Source organism: Aotus nancymaae, unplaced genomic scaffold, assembly GCF_030222135.1.
Source record: "Aotus nancymaae isolate 86718 unplaced genomic scaffold, 86718_ANA_hifiasm-v0.15.2.pri h1tg000008l, whole genome shotgun sequence".
Taxonomy (NCBI): Eukaryota; Metazoa; Chordata; class Mammalia; order Primates; family Aotidae; genus Aotus; species Aotus nancymaae.
In genome coordinates this window covers 62,951,114-62,973,056 of record NW_026988419.1, presented here as the reverse complement: position 1 = coordinate 62,973,056, position 21,943 = coordinate 62,951,114, and the positions used below count along the sequence as shown (strand labels likewise).

At 35.0% G+C, this 21,943-nt stretch overlaps 1 protein-coding gene across 2 annotated transcripts in view; it reads left to right on the top strand.

Annotated features, from left to right (window-relative positions):
- Nucleotides 1-21,943, top strand: part of OLA1 (Obg like ATPase 1) — a 175,471-nt gene that overhangs the window by 107,223 nt on the left and 46,305 nt on the right. For both annotated transcript variants that reach the window (XM_012462357.3, XM_012462356.3), the window contains exons 5-7: nt 68-243; nt 18,353-18,433; nt 18,752-18,849. In XM_012462357.3, coding sequence (XP_012317780.3) covers nt 68-243; nt 18,353-18,433; nt 18,752-18,849 — 355 coding nt within the window. The remainder of the gene's footprint in view (nt 1-67; nt 244-18,352; nt 18,434-18,751; nt 18,850-21,943) is intronic.

The following is a 21,943-nucleotide window of genomic DNA, read 5'->3' as shown; positions in this document are numbered from 1 at the left end:
TACTCTAATCATAATGAACCCTCTGTATTATTTGTTCATTGAATTGCTTCTCTTTAATTCATTTTAGGTGCTTTTGAAGATGATGATATCACGCATGTTGAAGGAAGTGTAGATCCTATTCGAGATATAGAAATAATACATGAAGAGCTTCAGCTTAAAGATGAGGAAATGATTGGGCCCATTATAGATAAACTAGAAAAGGTGGCTGTGAGAGGAGGAGATAAAAAACTAAAACCTGAATATGTAAGTAAAAATTTCAGCTTCTTTAAACACTCAAGAGTTTATTTTTCTTGATTAAATGTTTAAAATAATGCATATGACATATCTAATATGGGTATGGAATTTTAGAAGCCAAGGGTTATTTCTGTGTAAAAAAATTGTTAAGAAACTTTATTTTAAAACAACCAAGGGCCATGGTGATAGGCTATTTAGGGGGTTCTGAGCAAGCAATAGCTAGCAGTAATAATGAGTGTTTTATATGATTACTATGTAGATCTTCAAGTTTTAATGTTAATAAAGTATGGTTTTATGATGAAAAATTTACTGGATTTGGAGAAATGGCTCATACAGGTTTCATGGATTTGAAGAAGTGATTTATACAAAGAATTGGTTCTCCATTCTCCATAGAGGTTGACTAAATGAATATACTCTTAAAGTAGACAGATCATTTTACTCTTGTATGGAATGAAAACATGCATCATTGCTCTTAATATTCAAATGTGTTTTCACATTAGAATGAATAATTATTAGTAATGTTATAATAAGTGTTCCAAAATGTATTTTGAAGCTTTTAGTTTACATATGATTGAATTGTTTTTAACATTTAAAAAAACGGTGCCCTGGCTGGGTGTGGTGGCTCATGCCTATAATCCCAACTCTTTGGGAGGCTGAGGCAGGTGGATCACCTGAGATCAGGAGTTCGGGACCAGCCTGGCCAACATGGCGAAACCCCATCCCTACTAAAAACACAAAAATTAGCTGGGTGTGGTGGTGGGCACCTATAATCCCAGCTACTCAGGAGGCTGAGGCAGGAGAATCACATGAACCTGGGAGGCAGAGTTTGCAGTGAGCAGAGATTGCGCCACTGCACTCCAGCCTGAGTGACACAGCAAGACTCCATTTCAAAAAAATACACAATGATGGTCTCATAAGATTATAACATCAGATTTTTTCTGTACCTTTTCTATGTTTAGATACACAAATACTTACCATTGTGTTACAGTTACCTGCAGTATTCAACACAATAACATGCTGTACAGATTTGTAGGAGCAATAGGATATACCATATGCCCCACAGCCTAAGGGGTATAGTAAGCTGTACAGTCTATGTTTGTGAAAGTATACTCTGCGTTGTTTGCAAAAGGACAAAATTGCTGAAAGACACATTTCTCAGAACAGTATCCTCATCATGAAGCGCTACATGACTGTAGTTTCTTTCTTTGGGAACTGTATCAGGAGACACACATCAGAGAGTAAGGAATTGAAACTAGCAAGAGAAAGTAACCAACACAAAGTATGTAAATGAGCAGATTACCCCATGGGCAGCTGGGGCTCAGTCCAGCTGGGAGCCTCTGGAAAAGCAGTATGGAAAGTACCTTGTAATTTTCTACTGCAAGAGTGAGAAAGCTGGGGTAATTATCAACCAATTTATACAGTTAAGGCTATGGGTTACTCCTAGGAGTGTTAACTCCCTGGTGTCTGATGTCTTTGTGGTTTGATCATAGAGTTTAGGCAGACTAACAAATGCTTACCTTAAGCCACCACCATGTACTGGACCTGTGAGGGCAAAGGGGATATGGGCAGGGTAATCCTGTAATCTCAGCACTTCGGGAGGCCAAGGCAGGTGAATCACCTGAGATCAGGAGTTCAAGACCAGCCTGGCCAACATGATGAAACCCCATCTCTACTTAAAATACAAAAATTAGCCAGGTGTGGTGGTACACACCTATAATCCCACCTACTCAGGAAGCTGGGGCAGGAGAATCACTGGGACCTGGGAGGTGGAAGCTGCAATGTTCCAAAATCACACCACTGCACTCCAGCCTGGGCGACAGAGTGAGACTCCATGTCAATTTAGAAGAAAAGAAAAGAAAAAAAAGTGGATACCTATATGATTATGATATCAACTAGTTACTGTAGGGACGTTTCTTTTAGAAATATATGTCTTATGTTCTCTAGCAAATGGTCTAATAGCATAAAAATGTGATGGATAGAAAAGAGATCGCTACTTGAAAGTTATGAGAAAGATAGAAAGGTCATTTTGTTTACCAGGTATTTACCTGATTATGTTTTAATATTATTGATTCTTCCTGTTCATTAAATGTATCTTCTTTATTTTCTGGGTAATCTTTCATAAATTCAACATTCAAACCTCTTTCTCTATGAAGTTTCCAGTTTCTAGATTTGGATATCATTTATATTTTTATGTTAATAAGCATGAAAGACTTGGGTTAAATATATTCTAGCATGAAACATGAGCCAGCTTTTTAATGCTAAAGCAGAGCTTTTCCTAAGAGCAAGGTTGATCTATTATGATATAAGATATATCTTTTTTTTTTTTTTGAGATGAAGTCTCACTCTGTCACCCAGGCTGGAGTGCAGTGGCGCAATCTCGACTCACTGCAACCTCTGCTTCCCTGGTTCAAGCGATTCTTCTGCCTCAGCCTCTCGAGTAGCTAGGACTACAGGCATCATGCCTGGATGATTTCTTTTGTATTTTTAGTAGAGACTGGATTTCACCATATTGATCAGGCTGGTCTTGAACTCCTGACCTCGTGATCTGCCCGCCTCTGCCTCCCAAAGTGTTGGGATTACAGGCGTGAGCCACCGCAACCGGCCAAGATAACACCTTTCATAGTGATAGTGAGTCTTGCTGTCTGGAGTAAAACCCAGGCACTAAAGAAGGCAGAAGTGGGATAAGCATTTTCTCTTGGTATTAGCCAGGTGTGTTTTTTTCCTGGGTTGCCATAACAAGCATCACAAACTGGATGGCTTTAAACAACAATTTCTTCTTTCCGTATTCTGGAGGATGAGAAGTCTGAAGTCAGGGTGTTGGCAGGGCCATACTCCGTCCAAATTTCCCTCTTCTTATAAGGACACGAGTCATATTGGCATACGAGCCCACCTTCCTCTAAATATGGCTTCAGCTTAATTAATTCCCAAATAAGTTTACTTTTTGAGTATCAGGAATAGGATTCAATCTATAATACCAACTCATCAATATCAAGTTTAATTTTAAATCTATTTAAGTGTATGTACATTCCATTTGGAAAAATGAAATTTGAAAAATGAACTTAGGCTTTAAGGAACAATTTATTTTGTATCAATTATTTGGAAAGCATTATAGTTAGAAAATATTCATAGAACTAATAGTTATCTAATTGAAGAACTAAAGGCCACCAGAAATTATAATTAATGAGTCTTTTTTTCTGAAAATATTTGGGTAAAAAATCAATGTCCTCAGTAATATGTAGCTATTAGCAGATTTCTTCTTATATTCTTAAGGCAATTTTAAAAACTTATATTGACATAAGTTTTTTTTTTTGAGGCGGAGTCTCGCTCTGCACCCAGGCTGGAGTGCAGTGGCGCAATCTTGGCTCACTGCAACCTCCGCTTCCTGGGTTCAAGCGATTCTTCTGCCTCAGCCTCCCGAGCAGCTAGGACTACAGGCGTGCGCCATCATGCCTGGCTGATTTTTTTTGTATTTTTAGTAGAGACGAGGTTTCACCATATTGGCCAGGCTGGTCTGTAACTCCTGACCTCATGTTCCGCCCGCCTCGGCCTCCCATAGTGCTGAGATTACAGGCGAGAGCCACCGCGCCCAGCTTAACATAATTTTTGAAATATTTAAGGTATTTGTTTTTAATGAAAATTGAAAGATTCAGAGTAGCATACATGCATACTTTGTTTTATTGACCTTCACTTTATTTGGTTCCACAGGTATTGTGGGCTTTGGGGGTTTTTGTTGTTGTTATACAAATTGAAGGTTTGTGGCAACCCTGTGTTGAGCAAGTCAGTGCCATTTTTCCAACAGCATGTGCTCCTTTTGTGTCTCTGTGTCACATTTTGGTAATTCTTACAATATTTTAAACCCTTTTATTATTACAGTATCTGTTAAGGTGGTCTTTTATCAGTGATCTTTGATGTTCCTGTTATAACTGCTTTGGGGAGGCATGAACCATGCACATAGAAGGCAGCTAACAATGGATAAATGTTGGGTGTGCTCTGATTGCTGCACCTACTGGCTGTTTCCCATCTCTCTCCCTCTCCTGGGTTGTCTGTGTTCCCTGAGACACAACATTGAAATTGGGCCAAATATTAATGATACCCCTACGATGGCTTCTAAGTGTTCAAATGAAAGGAAGAGTCACATCTCTCACTTTAAATCAAAAGCTAGAAATGATTAAGCTTAGTGAGGAAGGCATGTTGACAGCCAAGATGGGCTGAAAGCCAGTTCTTTTGCACCAGTTAGCCAAGTTGTGAATGCAAAGGAAAAGTTCTTGAAGGAAATTAAAAGTGCTCCTCCAGAGAACACACGAATGAAGAAGAAAGCAAAACAGCTTTATTGCTGATATGGGGAAACAGTTTTGTTTTGGTTTGTTTTTTTGACATGGTGTCTTACTGCATTGCCCAGGCTGGATCCAAACCCCTGGGCTTAAGTGATCCTCACTTCAGCCTCCCAAGTAGCTGGGATTATAAGTGTGTACCACCATGCCTGGCTAATATGGAGAAAATTTTAGTGTTCTTGATAGAAGGTTAAACTATCCACAATATTCTCTTGAGTGAAAGACTAGTCCGGAGCAAGGTCCTAACTCTCTTTAATGATAGAGTTAGAAAACTGAGAGAGGTGAGGAAGCTGCAGAAGAAAGGTTGGAAGCTAGCAGAGGTTGTTTCATGAGGTTTAAGAAAAGAAGCCATAGCCCTAATATAAAACTGCAAGGTGAAGCCACAAGTGCTGATGTAGAAGCTGCAGCAAGTTCTCCAGAAGGTCTAACTAAGATCATTGATGAAAACAATGAAAACAACAGATGTTCAATGTCGACAAAAGAGCCTTGGAAGAAGAGGCCATCTAGGAATTTCATAGCTTGCGAAGAGAAGTCAATGCCTGGCTTCAAAGGATAAGCTCACTCCCTTGTTAAGGGCTAAGGCAGTTGGTGACTTTAAGTTGAAACCAATGCTCATTACCATTCTGAAAATCCTAGAGCCCTTGAGAGTTATGCTAAATCTATTCTGCCTGTGCTATATAAGTGGAACCACAAAACCTGGATAACAGCACATCTGTTTACAGCATGGTTTACTGAATATTTTAAGCCCACTGTTGAGACCTACTGCTCAGAAAAAAACAATTCCTTTCATTGAGACCTACTGCTCATTGACAGAGTACCTGATCATTCAAGAGCTCTGACAGAGATGTGCTAGGAGGTTAAAGTTGTTTTCATAACTGCTAAGACAACATCCATTCTGCAGCCCATAGATCAAGGAGTAATTTTGATGTACATATCTTGTTATTTAAGAAATACATTTCATTAAGACTGTAGCTGTCATAGGTAGTGATTTATCTGATGGATCTGGGCAAAATAAATTGAAAACCTTCTGGAAAGGATTCACCATTCTAGATGCCATTAAGAATATTCATGGCTGGGCGTGGTGGCTCATGCCTATAATCCCAGCACTTTGGGAGGCCAAGGTGGGTGGATCACGAGGTCAGGAGTTCAAGACCAGCCTGGCCAACATGGCGAAACCCCATCTCTACTAAAAATTTAAAAAAAAAAAAATTTTTTTTTTTTAAATAGCCAGGTGTGGTAGCATGTGGCTATAATCCCAGTTACTCAAGAGGCTGAGGCCAGAGAATTGCTTGAACCTGGGAGGTGGAGGTTGCAGTGAGCTGAGATTGTGCCACTGCACTCCAGCCTGGGTGACAGAGCAAGACTCCATTTTGGAAAAAAAAAAAAAAAAGAATATTCATGATTCATGAGAGTTCAGAACATCAACCTTAATAGGAGTTTGGGATGAGTTGATTCCAAATCCACATGGATAACTTTGAGAGGTTCAACACTTCAGTGGAGGAAGTAACTGCAGATGTGGTGGAAACAGCAAGACAACTAGACGTAGATGTGGAGCCTGAAGACATGATGGAACTGCTGTAATCTCATGATAAAACTTGAATGGATGAGAACTGGCCTCTTATGGATGAGCAAAGATAGTGGTTTCTTGAGATGGAATCTGCTGCTGGTGAAGATGTTGTGAACACTGTTGAAATGACAACAACAAATTTAGAATAATATCACATAAACTTAGTTGGTAAAGCAGTGGCAGGGTTTGAGAGGATTGGCTTCAGTTTTAAGAGAAGTTGAAATGTGAGTAAAATGCTATGAAACAGTACTGCATGCCACAGGGAAATTTTCTGTGAAAGGAAGAGTTGATTGATATGGCAAAGTTCATTGCTTTCATATTTTAAGAAATTGACACAGCCAGCCAACCTTCAGCAACCACTACCCTGATCAGTCAGCAGCCATCAACATTAAGGCAAGACCCTCCACCAGCAAAAAGATTACAACTCACTGAAAGCACAGCTGATCATTAGCATTTTTTAGTAAAAAAAAATTCTTAAATTAAGGTTTGTACATTGTTTTTGTAGACATGCTATTGCACACTCAACAGACTACGATATAGTGTAAACATAACTCCTACGCATACTAGGAAACAAAAAAAATTGTGTGACTTGCTTTATAGCAATACTCTATTGCAGTGGTCTGGAACTAAACCTGCAATATCTCTGAGGTATGGTTGTACTGTAAAAATCTATTCTTCCTCCTTTTGTCTTCACATTTACCCCTTTCTACTCTTTGGACTGTTGTGTGTCCTTTCAGGACTATTCATATATGACTTAAAGAGATTATTTCTAAAAAAGCATGATACTAGAGTAATTTTTGGTAAGGCTGGACTCTCAGTCTTCATAATTTCTAGTTAATTGAACCAAATTGTTTAACAGAGAAGCTGTTATCTATGACTCCTTCTGCTTTTATACCATCTATATCTCATCCTGTTGATTTTATTTCTTGAACATTCCCCATACCTCTTTCTTCTTCCTTGTTTTTATGACTACTTCTTTGGTTTGAGCCTCAATTATGCTTAATTTATTTTTGCAGTTTAACTGATCTTTTTTCCTCTAGCTTGCTCTTGTTTTCCACTAATATAAAATGAAGATCTAATCATGTTATTCCCATGATTAAAATACCTATTTTCTACAGGATACTGCTAATATAAAGGCCATGGCTCACACAGTTCTTTGAGATTTGGGTTTGCCTGGTTTAACTCTGCTTTTTTTCTCAATTCTCCTGACAGTGAATGTAGGGCTTTAAATGTACTGATTTTACATGAGGTCATTTACCAGAACTTTACCTCTTTGGTTCTCTTCCATTCGCATTTCTTAGTCATTCTTCAAGACATAGCCTAAAGCGAAAGTTCCCTGTTCCTTGAAAAAACTTTTTTTATTGTGGTAAACTATACCTAACATAAAATATACCATTAATCGTTTTAAGTGTATAATTCACTAGCATTAAGTACATTTATAATATTGTACAACTATTACCCCTATATATTTTCAGAACTTTTTCATTATCTCATACTGGAACTTTGTGCCATTATTATTCTTACAGCTTTTCTGTAAGTTTAAAATTTTTTCAAAATAAAAAGTAAAAACAAAACAATAATGATAACATGTTTTAATGTATAGTTCAGTTAAAATACATGACAATAATACAGACAGGGTAGGAGCAGTAAAATCGAGTAAAAATGTTATAATACTGCAATAAAAGACAAAGATTGTATTTCAAAATAACCAGAAGATTTTGAATGTTCTTACTACAAAGAAATGATAAATGTATGAGGTGATGAATATGCTCAATACCCCAATTGATCATTACACAAAGTGTACATGTATCAAAACATCACACTGTGCCCCATAAACATACACAATTATGTGTCAGTTGAAAATAAAATTTCAAGTAAATTTACTTTCTCTGGGGAAAGAGAAAAAATGAGTTTGGCAGTTACTCAAAAAGTTAATTATAGACTTACCATATGAACTAGCAATTCTAATTCTGGGTATATACCCAACACAGTTACTCAAACAAATATATGTGCATGTATGTTCATAATAGCAAGTCATAATAGCCAAAAAGGAATGAAGTACTGATGCTACAATGTGCATGAGCCTCAAAAACATTATGCCATGTGAAAGAGGTCAGGCACAAAAGGTCACATTGTGAATGATTCTGTATATATGAAGTGTTAAGAATAGGCAAATCCATAGAAATAGAACTGCATATTGGTGGTTGTCAGAGACTAGGGGGAGGAATAATGGATAGAAACTGCTTATGAGTACATTGCTTTATTTTGAAGTGATGGAAATGTTTTGGATCTAGACAGAGGTGGTTTGCCTAACATTGTGAGTGTATGAAATGCTTTTGTACTAAATTATGTTCAGATGACTTATTTTATGTTTTATATATTTCACTCCAATAAATTTTTTTAAAATAAAAAAAAAAAAGAATGTCAGATTGGATTTTAAAAGGCCACCTCTCTGCGGCTTACAAGAAACACATCGTAAATACAGATGCTTCTGGACTTACACTGGGGTTACATCATAAGTTGAAAATATTTTGTCAGCCTGGCACAGTGGCTCATGCCTGTAATCCAAGCACTTTGGGAAGCTGAAGTGGGTGGATCGCTTGAGGCTAAGAAACCAACATGGCATAATGCTGTCTCTACTAAAAATACAAAAATCAGCCAGGCGTGGTGGCGCACATCTGTAATCCCAGCTCCTCGGAAGGCTGAGGCAGGAGAATGCTTGAACCCCAGAGGCAGAGCTTGCAGTGGGCTGAGATCAAACATTGTATGTCAAAAAAATTGAAAATATTGTATGTCAAAAAAAATCACTAATACCCCAATAAACCCATCATAAAGCCCAGAATTCATAAGCTGAACTATCATAGGTCCAAATTCTTCTTGACTTACAATGCAATTATGTCCCAGTAAAGTAAAAAATCTTAAATCAAATGAACCATAGTAAGTTGGAGATACAGAAACGTTGAAAGCAAAGAATGAAGAAATGTATACTGTGCAAGCCCTAACAACAACAAAAAGGTTAATGTAGTATACGATATCAAAGTAGACTTTAAAGGCGTTAAAAGGGGCATTTCATAATGCCAAATGTTCAGTAGACCAGGAGGCACGGTAACTTAAGTTTATATGTGCATGATAATATAACCTTAAAATACGTAATGCAAAAAGTGGCAGGATTGAAAGACAAAACAAAAAAACAAATCTATAGTAGTGAAAGAAAATCTTAATACTTTCAGTAATTGATAGAATAAGCACACAGAATTTTAGTAAAGAATATAGAAGATTTAAACAACTAAATGAAGGAATTTGACTTAATTGACATGTATAGGATACTGCACCCAACAACAGTAGAATGTACATTCTTTTCAAGTAAAAATGGAACATTTACCAAAATTGACCATTTCATTGGCTATAAAACAATGAACAAATTTCAAATTATTGAAATTATAAAGAATATATTACCTGAACACTATGAAATTGAACTTAGCAGTCAATGATGGGAAGATTACTAGAAATTTTCTAAATGTCTGGAAGTTAAGCAGTATAATTCTAAAAGATCTCATGTTTCAAGAAGAAATCACTATGGAAAGAAAATATAGTTTAACTATGATAATGAAAATGCAATATGTCAAAATTTGTTTTTTCTGATGTATACACTCAAGTTCTATACATTTAGTCATAAATATATATGTCTCAAAATAAGGAAAGGTGAAATCAGTGATCTGAAAGTATTTTTCTGAAAGAATTAGAAAAAGAACAATAAAAGGAACCCAGAGAAATTAAATAAAAGGAAACAAGATGAAAGTAAATATTAATGAAATAGGAAAGAAACATGTAATAAAAAGGATCAAAAAGGCCAAAAGTTGGTCATTTGAAAATACTATTAAAATATAAATTCTTAGCAAGACTAGTGAAGGGAAGAAAAGAGAAGCAAAAAACTAGCATTATGAATGAAAATGTATTACTGTAGATTCTATAGACATCAATATACTACTAAGAAGATATTATAAGCAATTTATGGCAATGATTTTGAAAAGTATATGAGATGGGCAAATTTAAAAGACTACTTAACAAAATGAGTTTAAAAGGAAATAAAAAATGTAAGTAGTCTTACATCTTTTGAAGAAATTGAACTCATAATTTTAAACCTTACTATAAATAAAAGTCCTGACCCATATGACTTTAGTATACATGTAAAGTCTCAGTCACAGTTTTTCATACAGTAGAAAAAGAAGAAAAACTTCTCACCTAGTTTTATGAGGTCAGAATAGTCCTAATACCACAATCTTACAATAAAGAGAGAAAAATTATAGATGAATCTCTTTCATGCACATAAAAGCAACATTCCTCAGAGAAAGAAGATATTTGCAGTATACACCAAAGAACTCCTACAAATAAATAAGGAAAAGACAGACAGCTCGATATGAAAAATATGCAAAGACTTCAACAAGTACTTCACAAAAGAAGAAAATTCCTCATTAATCACTACAGAAATGCAATTTCAGACTATAGTGAGATACCATACACTTGCCATAAATTAATAAGACTGACAATACCAAGTGTTGGGAAGAATGTGAAGCAAATGAAATTGTCATACAGTGCTGATGGGAGTGTAAATTAGTACATCTGCTTTTGAAAATGTATTAGTAATATGTATGAAGTTTGGATAAATGTCTGACCTATGACCAAGCAATTCTAGTCTTAGGAATATACTCAAGAGAAATGCATGCACAAATTTACCAAAATACATGTACAAGAATGTTCATAGCAGCCTTATTCCTAATAGCTTTAAAGTATGAATAGCTTAGATGTCCATTAACAGTAGAATGTATAAATTGTGCAATATTCCTACGGTGAAATATTATACAACAGAGAACAACACAATACTGCTACATGGAATGGCATGGATGAATTTCACAAATAATATTGAGCAGAAGAATCCAGACCCAAAATAATATATATTGTATGATTATTTCTATAAGTTTCAATAACAGGCTAATTTGTGATGCAAATAAGCCAGAATAGTTATTATCTCTGAAGAGGAATGAAACATTGTGACTATACTAATAAAAATATTCTAAATGTTGATCAGGATGTTAATTGCAGGCATGTGTTTATTCTCTGATAGTTCATTTGGGCACTTATATATGTTACACTGAGTGTATGTTATACTTCAGTATATTCCCTTCTCGAGTTTGACCTAGAGACCATTGATTATCTTCTGCCATATCATTGTGTCTCCGGATTGGACTTTTATTTTCCTACTTTGATTTTGGTTTCATTAAAAATATTTGTACTTTTATCAACTCCTTTGACATACTCATTTTTTTCTAGCCTCACTGTTCTCTTTTCATGATCTCATGCTCCTATTGCATAGATGCTCTTATCTTTTTGCATTCTACTAATTATGCCAAATAATTCATTGAGTTTTTTTTGTTTCTTGGTCATTTTTAAAGATGTGTTTTTCCTATGACTCTACTTTCCATAAATTATCAGTATTCCTTTTATTAAAATCAGATTTGTTGGCTTCCCCACAAACTCTACCCCTTCCTCAAACATGGCAAAATCCATTCAAACTTATTTTTAGGAATCATAGGGACAATTGCCTTCTTCTCTTTAGTAATGGCCAAATCCTTGAGTGTATACCTCAAACTTAGAATACACCTCAGAAGTAAATTGGTGTCCATTTTGTTTACCACTTTATTGTAGACAGGGGCTAGGAACATTATATTAAGGTGGTGGTCTTACTATCTGCTTCAGTGAATCATGTAACTGAAAATCTACAACTGGTAACATGTATTCTACCAAGGTTATTGCTAGAATTAACCTATCATGTTAATGCTTGGGGGATCCCACACATACACACCCATATACTCATTGTCACGTAGAGTATTACTGCTAGTTCTGTCTGTTATTGCCTAATCCTCTTCTGGAGTTTCAGTCATTCAGGTATGTAGAAAGATATTAGTCAGGGATCAGTACTCTAGCCTTCATAAGTAGCAGCCTTCATATAGTAGAACAACAAATGCTTAACACTGTAATTCAGAGAGATCCCAAACATCAGGTTATTAATAGAATATACAGTGGAGGTCTATTTTATAAGAGAAAGCTTAGTTTGATTTTTTTTTTTCTTAAATTTCGGGTGTTTAAAGGGAGTAGTTGGAGGATGCTGTATTAGTGGACTTCTAGCGAGACTGTTTTGAACAGGAAACCTTGCCCTAATTCTTGCGGCCTGGGTACATTGTTAGCTGTCTTTATTAAAGCTACCTTAGCAGCATAAGTCAGTTCATCTGGATATCAGCATTAGAATTAGGGTGGCAAGTTTTCCTGAAGGTAAGTATAACTTGGAAGTTATAATTATTGCAGAATAAGAGTGAGTCACCTTGTTAAACCACCAAGTCTATCCATTTAGCCATCAAATTTTAGGATTACAGATGGTGGGCAGAGAATAGATGAAGTCCCTCCCTCCCCTTATCCTGTGAAAATATCTTCATTTTTTTCTTATTATAACAGTGATATTTATTGGTTAAAAATTTTAAAAAGTGTTGTAGTTTTAAAAAGAAGACAGAAAGGGAAAGGCTCTCTGGCATCTAACCTTCTGGAGATTTCTATAGCTAATTATTTAGTGTGGTATCTATCCAGTTTCATTATTAGAGTATGTCTATTTGTATATATGATATGTAGTTTCAAAACCATAAATGGAATCACTCTATGCACTCTACAATAAATATTATAATCTATTGAGTATTTACTGTATGCCTGGAACTTGCCAGTTGTATTACATATATTTACTTGTTTTACTTTCACAATCACCATATGTTTAATTGGAGCTATACAGTTTTATAGAAGCAAACGTAGAGCAATTAGGTAACTTCCCCAAAATTACTCAGCCAGAAAGTGGTAGAACCAAGACATGAATTCAAATCTTGAGGAATATGGCCAAAATCCATACTTAACCATATTCCATTGTTCTAAACCTCCTGTTCTCACTTAGCAGTATATTTTGGACATTTTCCCATGCATATGTACGTATAGATATATCTCATTTTAATGTATACAAAGTGTTCTGTTGTATCAGTGCCCCATAACTTAATTAGCAAATCTCCAATTAATCAATTAATGACATTTTAGATTTTTTTTTTTTTTTTTTTTTGAGGCAGAGTTTCACTCTTGTCACCAGGTTGGAGTGCAATGGCAAGATCTCAGCTTACTGCAACCTCTGCCTCCCAGGTTCAAGCAATTCTCCTACCTCAGCCTCCCAAGTAGCTGGGATTACAGGCATCTGCCACCACGCCCAGCTAATTTTTTTTTTTTTTTTTTAAGTAAAGACGGGAGTGTTCATCATGTTGACTAGACTGGTCTCAAACTCCTGACCTCAGGTGATCTACCACCTTGTCCTCCCAAGGTGCTAGGATGACAACTGTGAGCCACCACACCTGGCCTAGATTTTCTTTTAAAAAAAAAAAAAAGAAAAGAAAAGTTTATTTCTATCATTATGTGTTTGGAAACAGGGTCTTGCTCTGTCGCCCAGGCTGGTGTGCATGGAGCAATCATAGTTTGCTGCAGCCTCATACTGGGCTCAAGCAGTCCCCACCACCTCAACCTCTTGAGTAGCTGGGACTACAGACACACACCACCACGCCCTGTTAATTTTTTGTTTTTTGTAGAGATGGGGTCTTACTGTGTTGCCCAAGAATGGTCTCAAACTCCTAGTCTCAAGCCATCCTCCTGCCCCAGCCTCCCAAAATGCTAGAATTACAAGCATGAGCCACTGTGCCTGGCTTTTTAGATGGTTTCTAACCTATATCTGAATTCTTGTGCCAGTGTTATACTATTCTAATTACAATAGTTTTATGTCTTATTTTAATATATAGTAAGACAAATCCCATGTATTTTACTCTAAACATTTTTTTTACCCTCAAGCAAGTAGTTCTTTTAGAATATTGATATATTTAATATATAATATTCTCCAACATCCCTATTATGATTTTAACTGGAAATTGTTAAATATTATAATAGGTAGAATTTTTATCAGTACAGTATTGATTAAGATAGATAAATTTTCAGTGCAGGATCTGGCTAAAGCAAGTTTTGGGTCAGTGTCTCAGCCTCTGGTCTGGGAGTCCCTGGACCTAGAACATTTACTTAATTGGCTGTTGTTGGGGCATTTGAGTATTGCCATCAGAGTCACTAACAGCCATTGTTCTTGGACTTTTGGATTATGGATCCCTTTGAAAAGCAGTTGAAGTATATGTGCCATCTTCCCTCAAAGGCACATAAACAGAACTTTATGTACAGTTTCAGGGTGTTAAGGAATCCTTGAAATCTATTTATGGATCGTAGGTTAATAATTCCTGCTATGGGAACTGAAGATACCAAGACAGGGAAGTCTAGTAGTCTAGGAATGTCTAATAAATGACTGAATTATTATGTAATTGTCTGCAAAGATAAATTACTATTTTTGTGATACATGGATTAATGATCAGCTATTGTACCCAAATAAGAATAAGAATAATATTGAATTTGAGAATGAGGATTTTGAATAACAATCTTGGGGGATATCTAGGCTAAACAAGGAAGAGTTATAAAAGCAGTAAGGAAGACAAATATGCCAGAGTATGGAGCAGAACATGAATTTTCAGGTTATTTAGACCTAAATTTGAATCTCATCTCTGCCACTTACTAGCTATGGGAATTTAGACAAGTCACACATAATGCTCTGAGTCTAAATACGTTACAGTTACTGTTAACAATAACAACAATAATAAAATATATCAAGAAAATAGAGCATTTCTAATGTTAAATGTGAAGCTATCAGTAAGAAGAGTCAAAGCAAAAGAGTGAGGTTTTCAAGGTGAGTTTGGGTTAAGTTTCTTTGCAGTTAAAAGACAGTTGTTCAGCAAAAGGTAGTCCTTGCAGAATGTGAAGATTAGAAGCCTGACTTGAGATTTCATGAAAAAAAGCCAGTATATTTAGTAACTCAGAAATTTAAAGAAAAGGACTAGTGAACAATTATACAAATGCAAAAGTGTACATATGCTTTAAAGGAGCACCCAAGAGAACATACTGCCATTTTGCAGATCACTGGTATTTAATCTTTCAGCAATCATAACAATGGCAACTACTCCATTTATTGAGAATTCATTATGTACCAAGAACTGTGCTAAACACTGTATGTATTATCTCTTTTAATCATCACAACAACCTACAGGAGGTAGATCTCATTCTCTGCATTTTATCAATGAAATAGTTCACAGACCTGGTAAGTGGCTAGGATTTATTCCCACACTTAAGCATTATACTGTTACCTCTCAAATTAGTACACTCGTATAACTGCAATCTAACCAAAATGTTCAAACGACCGGGAGTTTTTGTATATCTCTATGATAATGTACAGAATTTATTTTGAAAATGAGGGATTTGTTAAAGTTATCAAAACAGCCCACTTTAGTACCCCTACATCTGTATTTCTATATAATGATAGTAAAGAAATATGGAACCTAAGGCAACGTCTAAATGCATTGGGTGTTTTATTTTCTTTTCCAGTAACCAAGTTCAGTTAACTGGAACTTTTTATTGTTCTAATCATCGTTATTTATATATGTATTTGTGCATATGAACATAAGGAAATAAATTCAATCAACCATTAAGCATTATGTGCAAACAAGCCCAAATGTTTTCTTTGATCTGTTTAGAAGTTTTTCAGATAGGGAATATAACATCTTTTAATTTTTTGCTAAAATTAGAATTAATTTTTACTTTATGTAAGAAAAAGAACACATTGAAACTATACCATATACTGATCATTTATGTAAGATAATCTTATTTGAAAAACAATCTATTTTTGATTTGTCTTAAATAAAACTGACATCTTTTAGTCAATCTAAGTTGTCTTTTCTTGGCTGTTAAATCTTTTGTGGGAATAATTAAGAGAGCACTGAGTACAAAATATTTTTCTTTCAACTGTTCAAAAACTAGGTTATAATGTATAAATTTCTCTAAAAATATTTGAATGTGGCTTTAAGGAATACTATGCTGTTTAAGAATTTGATTATAAGTGAATTATATTTAACTTATTTTACTTGACTGCAAAAAATTTTTTGAGTGCTCCTAATTGGTAATATAATTTGTAATGTGACAAAAAAAAAAAAAAAAAAAAACTAATGCCAAAATGCTTTTGTGATAAGATTCCTATATCTGAAGTAATGGTCTAGTTAATTTAAAATGAAAGAGAAATACTGAAATTCCTTCACTAATGATCAGCACTTATAGAGGCTCTTAGGTTTTGTAAAAATGTTTATAGTTACAGAGTATTTTATAGTTTTTATATGATTAAAATTTAATTTCTTCCCCTATTTTTGTTTGGCTTTCTTTTGTCTGTTTTCTTTCTTTAATTGAAAAAAACTAATGGAACCAAATATAAGATGGTACCACTGTTTTTTCCTTCTTTTGTATAATCTTGTTGCGTGTCTACATAAGCTGTTCTGGCCACTCATCATAGTAACCAGCTGGGCCATTTCACCTGCTGGAGCCATTAAAGAGGACTCTCTCCCCCTAGATTAATCCCCTCCGACATTAGTTTTTTGCACTGACAACTAGAGCAGGCATTCAGAATTTGCAGGTGGCCAGTGTGACGCACATAATTGCCTACAATTTTAGGCAATGAATAAAAATGGTCTACATTACTTGTCAAAGGTTGTATATGCAGTGCCAAGTGAGATCTATGGGAAGCCTTTTAGGGTTTAAAGAACAGTTAATAGCAAGGCTGCACAGGGCTTTTTTAATCATAATGCATTTGTAATATAGCACTTTGATCTTCTCCTTGTAGGAAATGGTGTTACATTAGCCACTTTTAAACATTTATGAGTGAAATTCAGTTATAGAAGAGTAAAAGTGATTATTCTTAAGCAGAACATGTTAGATTTCATTAAAAGTTTTCAGCTTGCCCCTTCCTTGTTAAAATCTGTGGGAAGTCCTTTGCCTGGAGGGTTTCAAATCAGGATCTAAGGATTTAAGGCTTTTTCCTTATTTTTCCTGTTGGTAACAGCAAGATTTGGAAGGAAGGTACACTAAATATTGAGATAATTTATACAAATGGACATTTAAAGAAGAATAACTGATTATGGCAAAGTAAAATACATCGATGAAAATCCAAGAAATTGATTACTAATAATTGTGTTACAATAAATTTTGAGAAATGCATATTTAAAACATATCCATAAATTATCTTTAATAACAACAACAATAAAAACCCAGATGACTCTCAAATGCACTTCTTCTGGAAGAGCTAAATTTGACCTTTCAGACCCGAGAGCCTTTTATTAACACCTGCCTGTAAGGAGAACCTTGCCACACGCAGCTTTTAGATTCAGAACCACAAAACTGATGAGGAAAGGCTTGAAGGGTTCAGTTTGTGTCACTTGCTGTTTGCCGTTTCCATTTCACAGATGATTAATCTTTCTGTGAAGAAAGGCCAGAGAAACAAAGCACATTGGGCTCTTCCTGCAGTTACTCCTTCTGAATGCACACTAGCTTGCTAACTAAAAGGCCTTTAGATTTCCAGCAGAGAGAGATGTTCTGAAAGTGAATGCAGCTGGTTGGAGGTCACCAGTGCAGGGCTCTTGCCATTGTGTAATGGAGGCTTTGGCAGGTTGAGAGGGTGGGGGTATTGGGGGTATTGGGGGTGCAACTGCAGGAGAAGTGGGCAGGGAGAAGGTGTTGGCAAAAAATTAGTTTAGAATAAAAAGGGAATTGGTCAGTTGATTTAAGATTTTGGAGGGTGGATTATCGATAATAGGCTCAATTTTGCCTTGTTTGTTTTTCTTCTTAGGGAGAAAAAGTATAATTTAGTCTTTCTCCAGTATATCCCCTCACTCCATTTTCTAATAGCATGTTTGTCTTCTATGTGGCATCACTAGGTAATATTGAAATGGTATTACCTCTTGTATTTAGTCTTTGATGTAATTGAATTGTCTTGACATTTTTCAGGCTGTTACCAATTTTTGCCAATATTGTCCATTTTATACATTAAAAATTTAATGCCATCATGTTTTGTTAGTATTTGGTTTTTAAATGAAGTATTGAAAATAATTGTTTGTGTGGCCTAGCCCCCCTTTCATTAAAACAATCTATTTTTATTTTGAAAATTTGAAATCTTTATTTTAATATTTAGTATCTAAATGCTTAGTTATTCATATATATTTACTTTTTTCTCAATCATGTGTAGGATATAATGTGCAAAGTAAAATCCTGGGTTATAGATCAAAAGAAACCTGTTCGCTTCTATCATGATTGGAATGACAAAGAGGTAAGTTATAAACATCATGCCATCTATTACTGCCTTTGCTTTGATTTCCTAGGGAACAAATTAGAGTTGTTATTATTTTACACTCACCATTATATCTAAACTTTTATTTCTGTCAGTGATTGCTTATTCCTGGGCTTGTTATTTTTCTCTTTTCCCCCTACTCATGATATTTCATAACCACTAATCCTTTGGAAACAAGAATTATAAAAATGAAAATGCCTACTTGTTTTAAAGAATATTTACTTTCAAATTCTTCAGTGATTTAATGCATATTTACTAAACTTTTAAAAGGGATTCTTTCTCCATCTCCCACTTTAGATTGAAGTGTTGAATAAACACTTATTTTTGACTTCAAAACCAATGGTCTACTTGGTCAATCTTTCTGAAAAAGACTACATTCGAAAGAAAAACAAATGGTAAGTTTTTCCTCACCAGATATACCCAGATGTGTCATCTCTGCACACCCACAAACACACACGTGCATATATGTACTTAACACTATGTTTAATTTTAATATTTTTCTCCTTATTATTAAAAAGTTTAAAATGGATGAGAAAGCTTTGCTTGGCATTTACCTTCACAGGTGAGTCTTCTAGTTGATTTATAGAGAATTTAAGAAAAACTGAATTAAATTAACCAATATTGAATCATATATATTTACTTATCAAATGTAAGTTTATTAGACATTATTATTTCCATTGCAAAATGAGAATAAATGTAGTTACAACAATAAAACTTACAGTAGCAATTTCTAGCTGTGTTGACATTATAAGTGACTTTAAAATACCCTCTTGGGGTTGTAGCTGGGCATGAATTTTAGAATCCAGGTTGAATGCTTTAAATATTAAAAAAAAAAAAGGTTGCATGTGGGGAAAAGCCAGTACCTGTTTCAAATGCTTTAAAAGTACACCAAGGTAAAAACTATGCAGTAATGTATGGCTGTCATTTTTGGCATATAACCAAAATGTGCAAGATTTGTTACTGTCACTAATGGCTTCAGCAAGTTATGTGTTCATACGTGTGGGCATGTCCACGTTTGGCATAGTACTCACTTTGACTTGCCTCACTGGGCTCTAAGTATTTTATACTATTGAGTCGTACAAACAGATCAAAACTATCCAAAGCAAAATATCTGAATTCTCCTAAAATATGTCGGTTTCTCCCTGTACTTCATTAAGTACTTAGATGCACATGGTTTCAATTTTCCATTAAAAATTCTCATTTCCATATGATATCAAAGAGTGAGAAGGCTTTAAACTGAAAAATAAACATTCATAGACTGGAAGCCAAAACAATAATTAATGTCAGATGGTTAACTCCAATAAATCGTTAGAATAAATTCTGTGAAATTACTGCAACTAAAAATGCCCTGTTGATATTACTATAAGACATTTTGTGTTCCTGATAGGAAGCTGAATTTAGCCTCTTTTTTTGTAATGTTGTAAAAATCATAAATTTAACATAAAGATTTCATTCAGGCTGGTCAGTATCCTCCATCAGGTAATTAACTTTAAAATAATCAGTTCTGTCTCCTTTCAAATTCTTATAAATTTGATGATTAATGTGTTAAAAATTGTTACCTTTAGGAATGAGTTTTAAAATTTATTACTTAACCTCAGTTAATAAATCTTCTCATTGTAGTATGGATGGTAAGGTTACTTGAGGCTCTGTAAAACAATACAGACATCAAAGTTTACATGAAAAGGGATGAGTCAGTTTCCTTGCCCAAAGGGGCTTCTCACACCTGTATTTGGATGATTACAGGTAGAACTCCCTGGCTCTAATTGTATAGTAAATACCATTTCCCAGACCCTAATGGTAGACAGACTGCTTAGGAGACGCCAGTCTGTGATTTAGCTGTCGCCAGACACCCCATGTTTTTTGTGAGACCAGTTGTGATGATGATATGGTTATAGCAATTGAAAGTAAACTCTTGTCTAAATAGCAAATTTTAATTTATAATAATGTAGAGGTATGAATGATCCTATTCTAGAAAACCAAATTTTAATAGTTTTATGTATAACTAATGATCTGGTTTGGGGTTGGTGTCCGTATGTTTTGTGGGGAGGGTTGGGAGGGATCCAGATCTTGTGGAAGTTAGTGTAATTGTAGCTGAAAGATCAAAGACTGGGTAACTGAGTGATGTTCCAGAAGAGAATTTACCACATAGCCATTTTCTGTACAGTTTCTGCCGCCTGCTGTTCCTATTTTCCCTCAAGCTAGCCATTGACTACCCCCTGTGCATCCCTGCTCGTAAAAAATGATTGAGGAAGTATTTGTCATGTATTTATGAGTGGGAAATATTGTGTGATAGGGAATGGCATCTACTGGAGCCAGAAAGATTGCCATTTTCCTTTCATTCAGCCACTCTGCTATAGCTTTAAATCCTCTGTTTATGCAACATAGCCTTTGTATTAAAGTGCAGAATAAATTTTTATTATGAAGGATATGAACACTAGGTTTTCATCATTTATAACACTGAAAGCAGATGTAAATAGTTAAAATCCATTTTAACTACTAAATCCTTTTAATTGTGTTAGCATCTTGTTTTTTGGTAATGTTTACTGCTAAGCTCCATTTGCATTATTTGTTGCTTCTTTATTAAAAGAAAAAGCTTTTTTTTTTTTTAAGGTTGGCATGTAGTGTTTCTATAGCAAATAAGACTGATGCAGGAAACAGTAATAAATATTTTCATTGGTCTTTTAGATCTGGAAAACTATTTAAACCATCAGGAAAGAGGAGAGGAGAGGTTTGTGACTTTGGCCACAAGAGGAAGACTAAAACTGTTGTTATTTTAGCAGGTCACCATTTCGGATGTAATGAACACTTTAGTTACTGAAGTTCACTTTAAATGTAAATGGTTACATGTTATTTTTCAACCCTTGAAAAGAAGGAAGCATTTTGAAAGATAAGTCTATTGTGTTATTGAGTAGCTGTATTGACCTTTTGAAAGATGCAAAAACTGGAGTGGCTCCAAGCATCTACTCACTAGTTTTAACAATGTTGAATTAGTCATTCCGTTGATTTATGATTGACGACCTAGCCCCTGAAGAGAAGTTGACATGGCAGCCGGGTTGGTTGCAGTTGTGTTATGATCAAATGACAGTAATCAAGATGTTGTAAGTAAACACAAACCATTTTTTATTATTACAAATTCCTATTTCTGGAATGAATAAAACTATGTAGAAGTTTTTGTTGTTTTTGGTGAGCACAAGCGTTTTTGAACACTTGCGGTTTTCATTTTCTAAACACGATCAGCTGTTACTTATAACTAAGATTATACTGTACGCGGTATTAATTTTCATTTGAGATTGCTTACTGAGTCATGGTGTCAAGCAGGTACAGGACATTAGAACTGTCAAACTACTGCTTAATTAGGGGTTTAAATTTCAATCTTTGTACCCTTGCTGCTCTGTTAGTAGTGCATGCCATCCAATTATGAAATCAGTAGAACAAACTAATTTTAGATATTTTTTATACCTACCAGCTATCAATTATGTTTCATTCTTG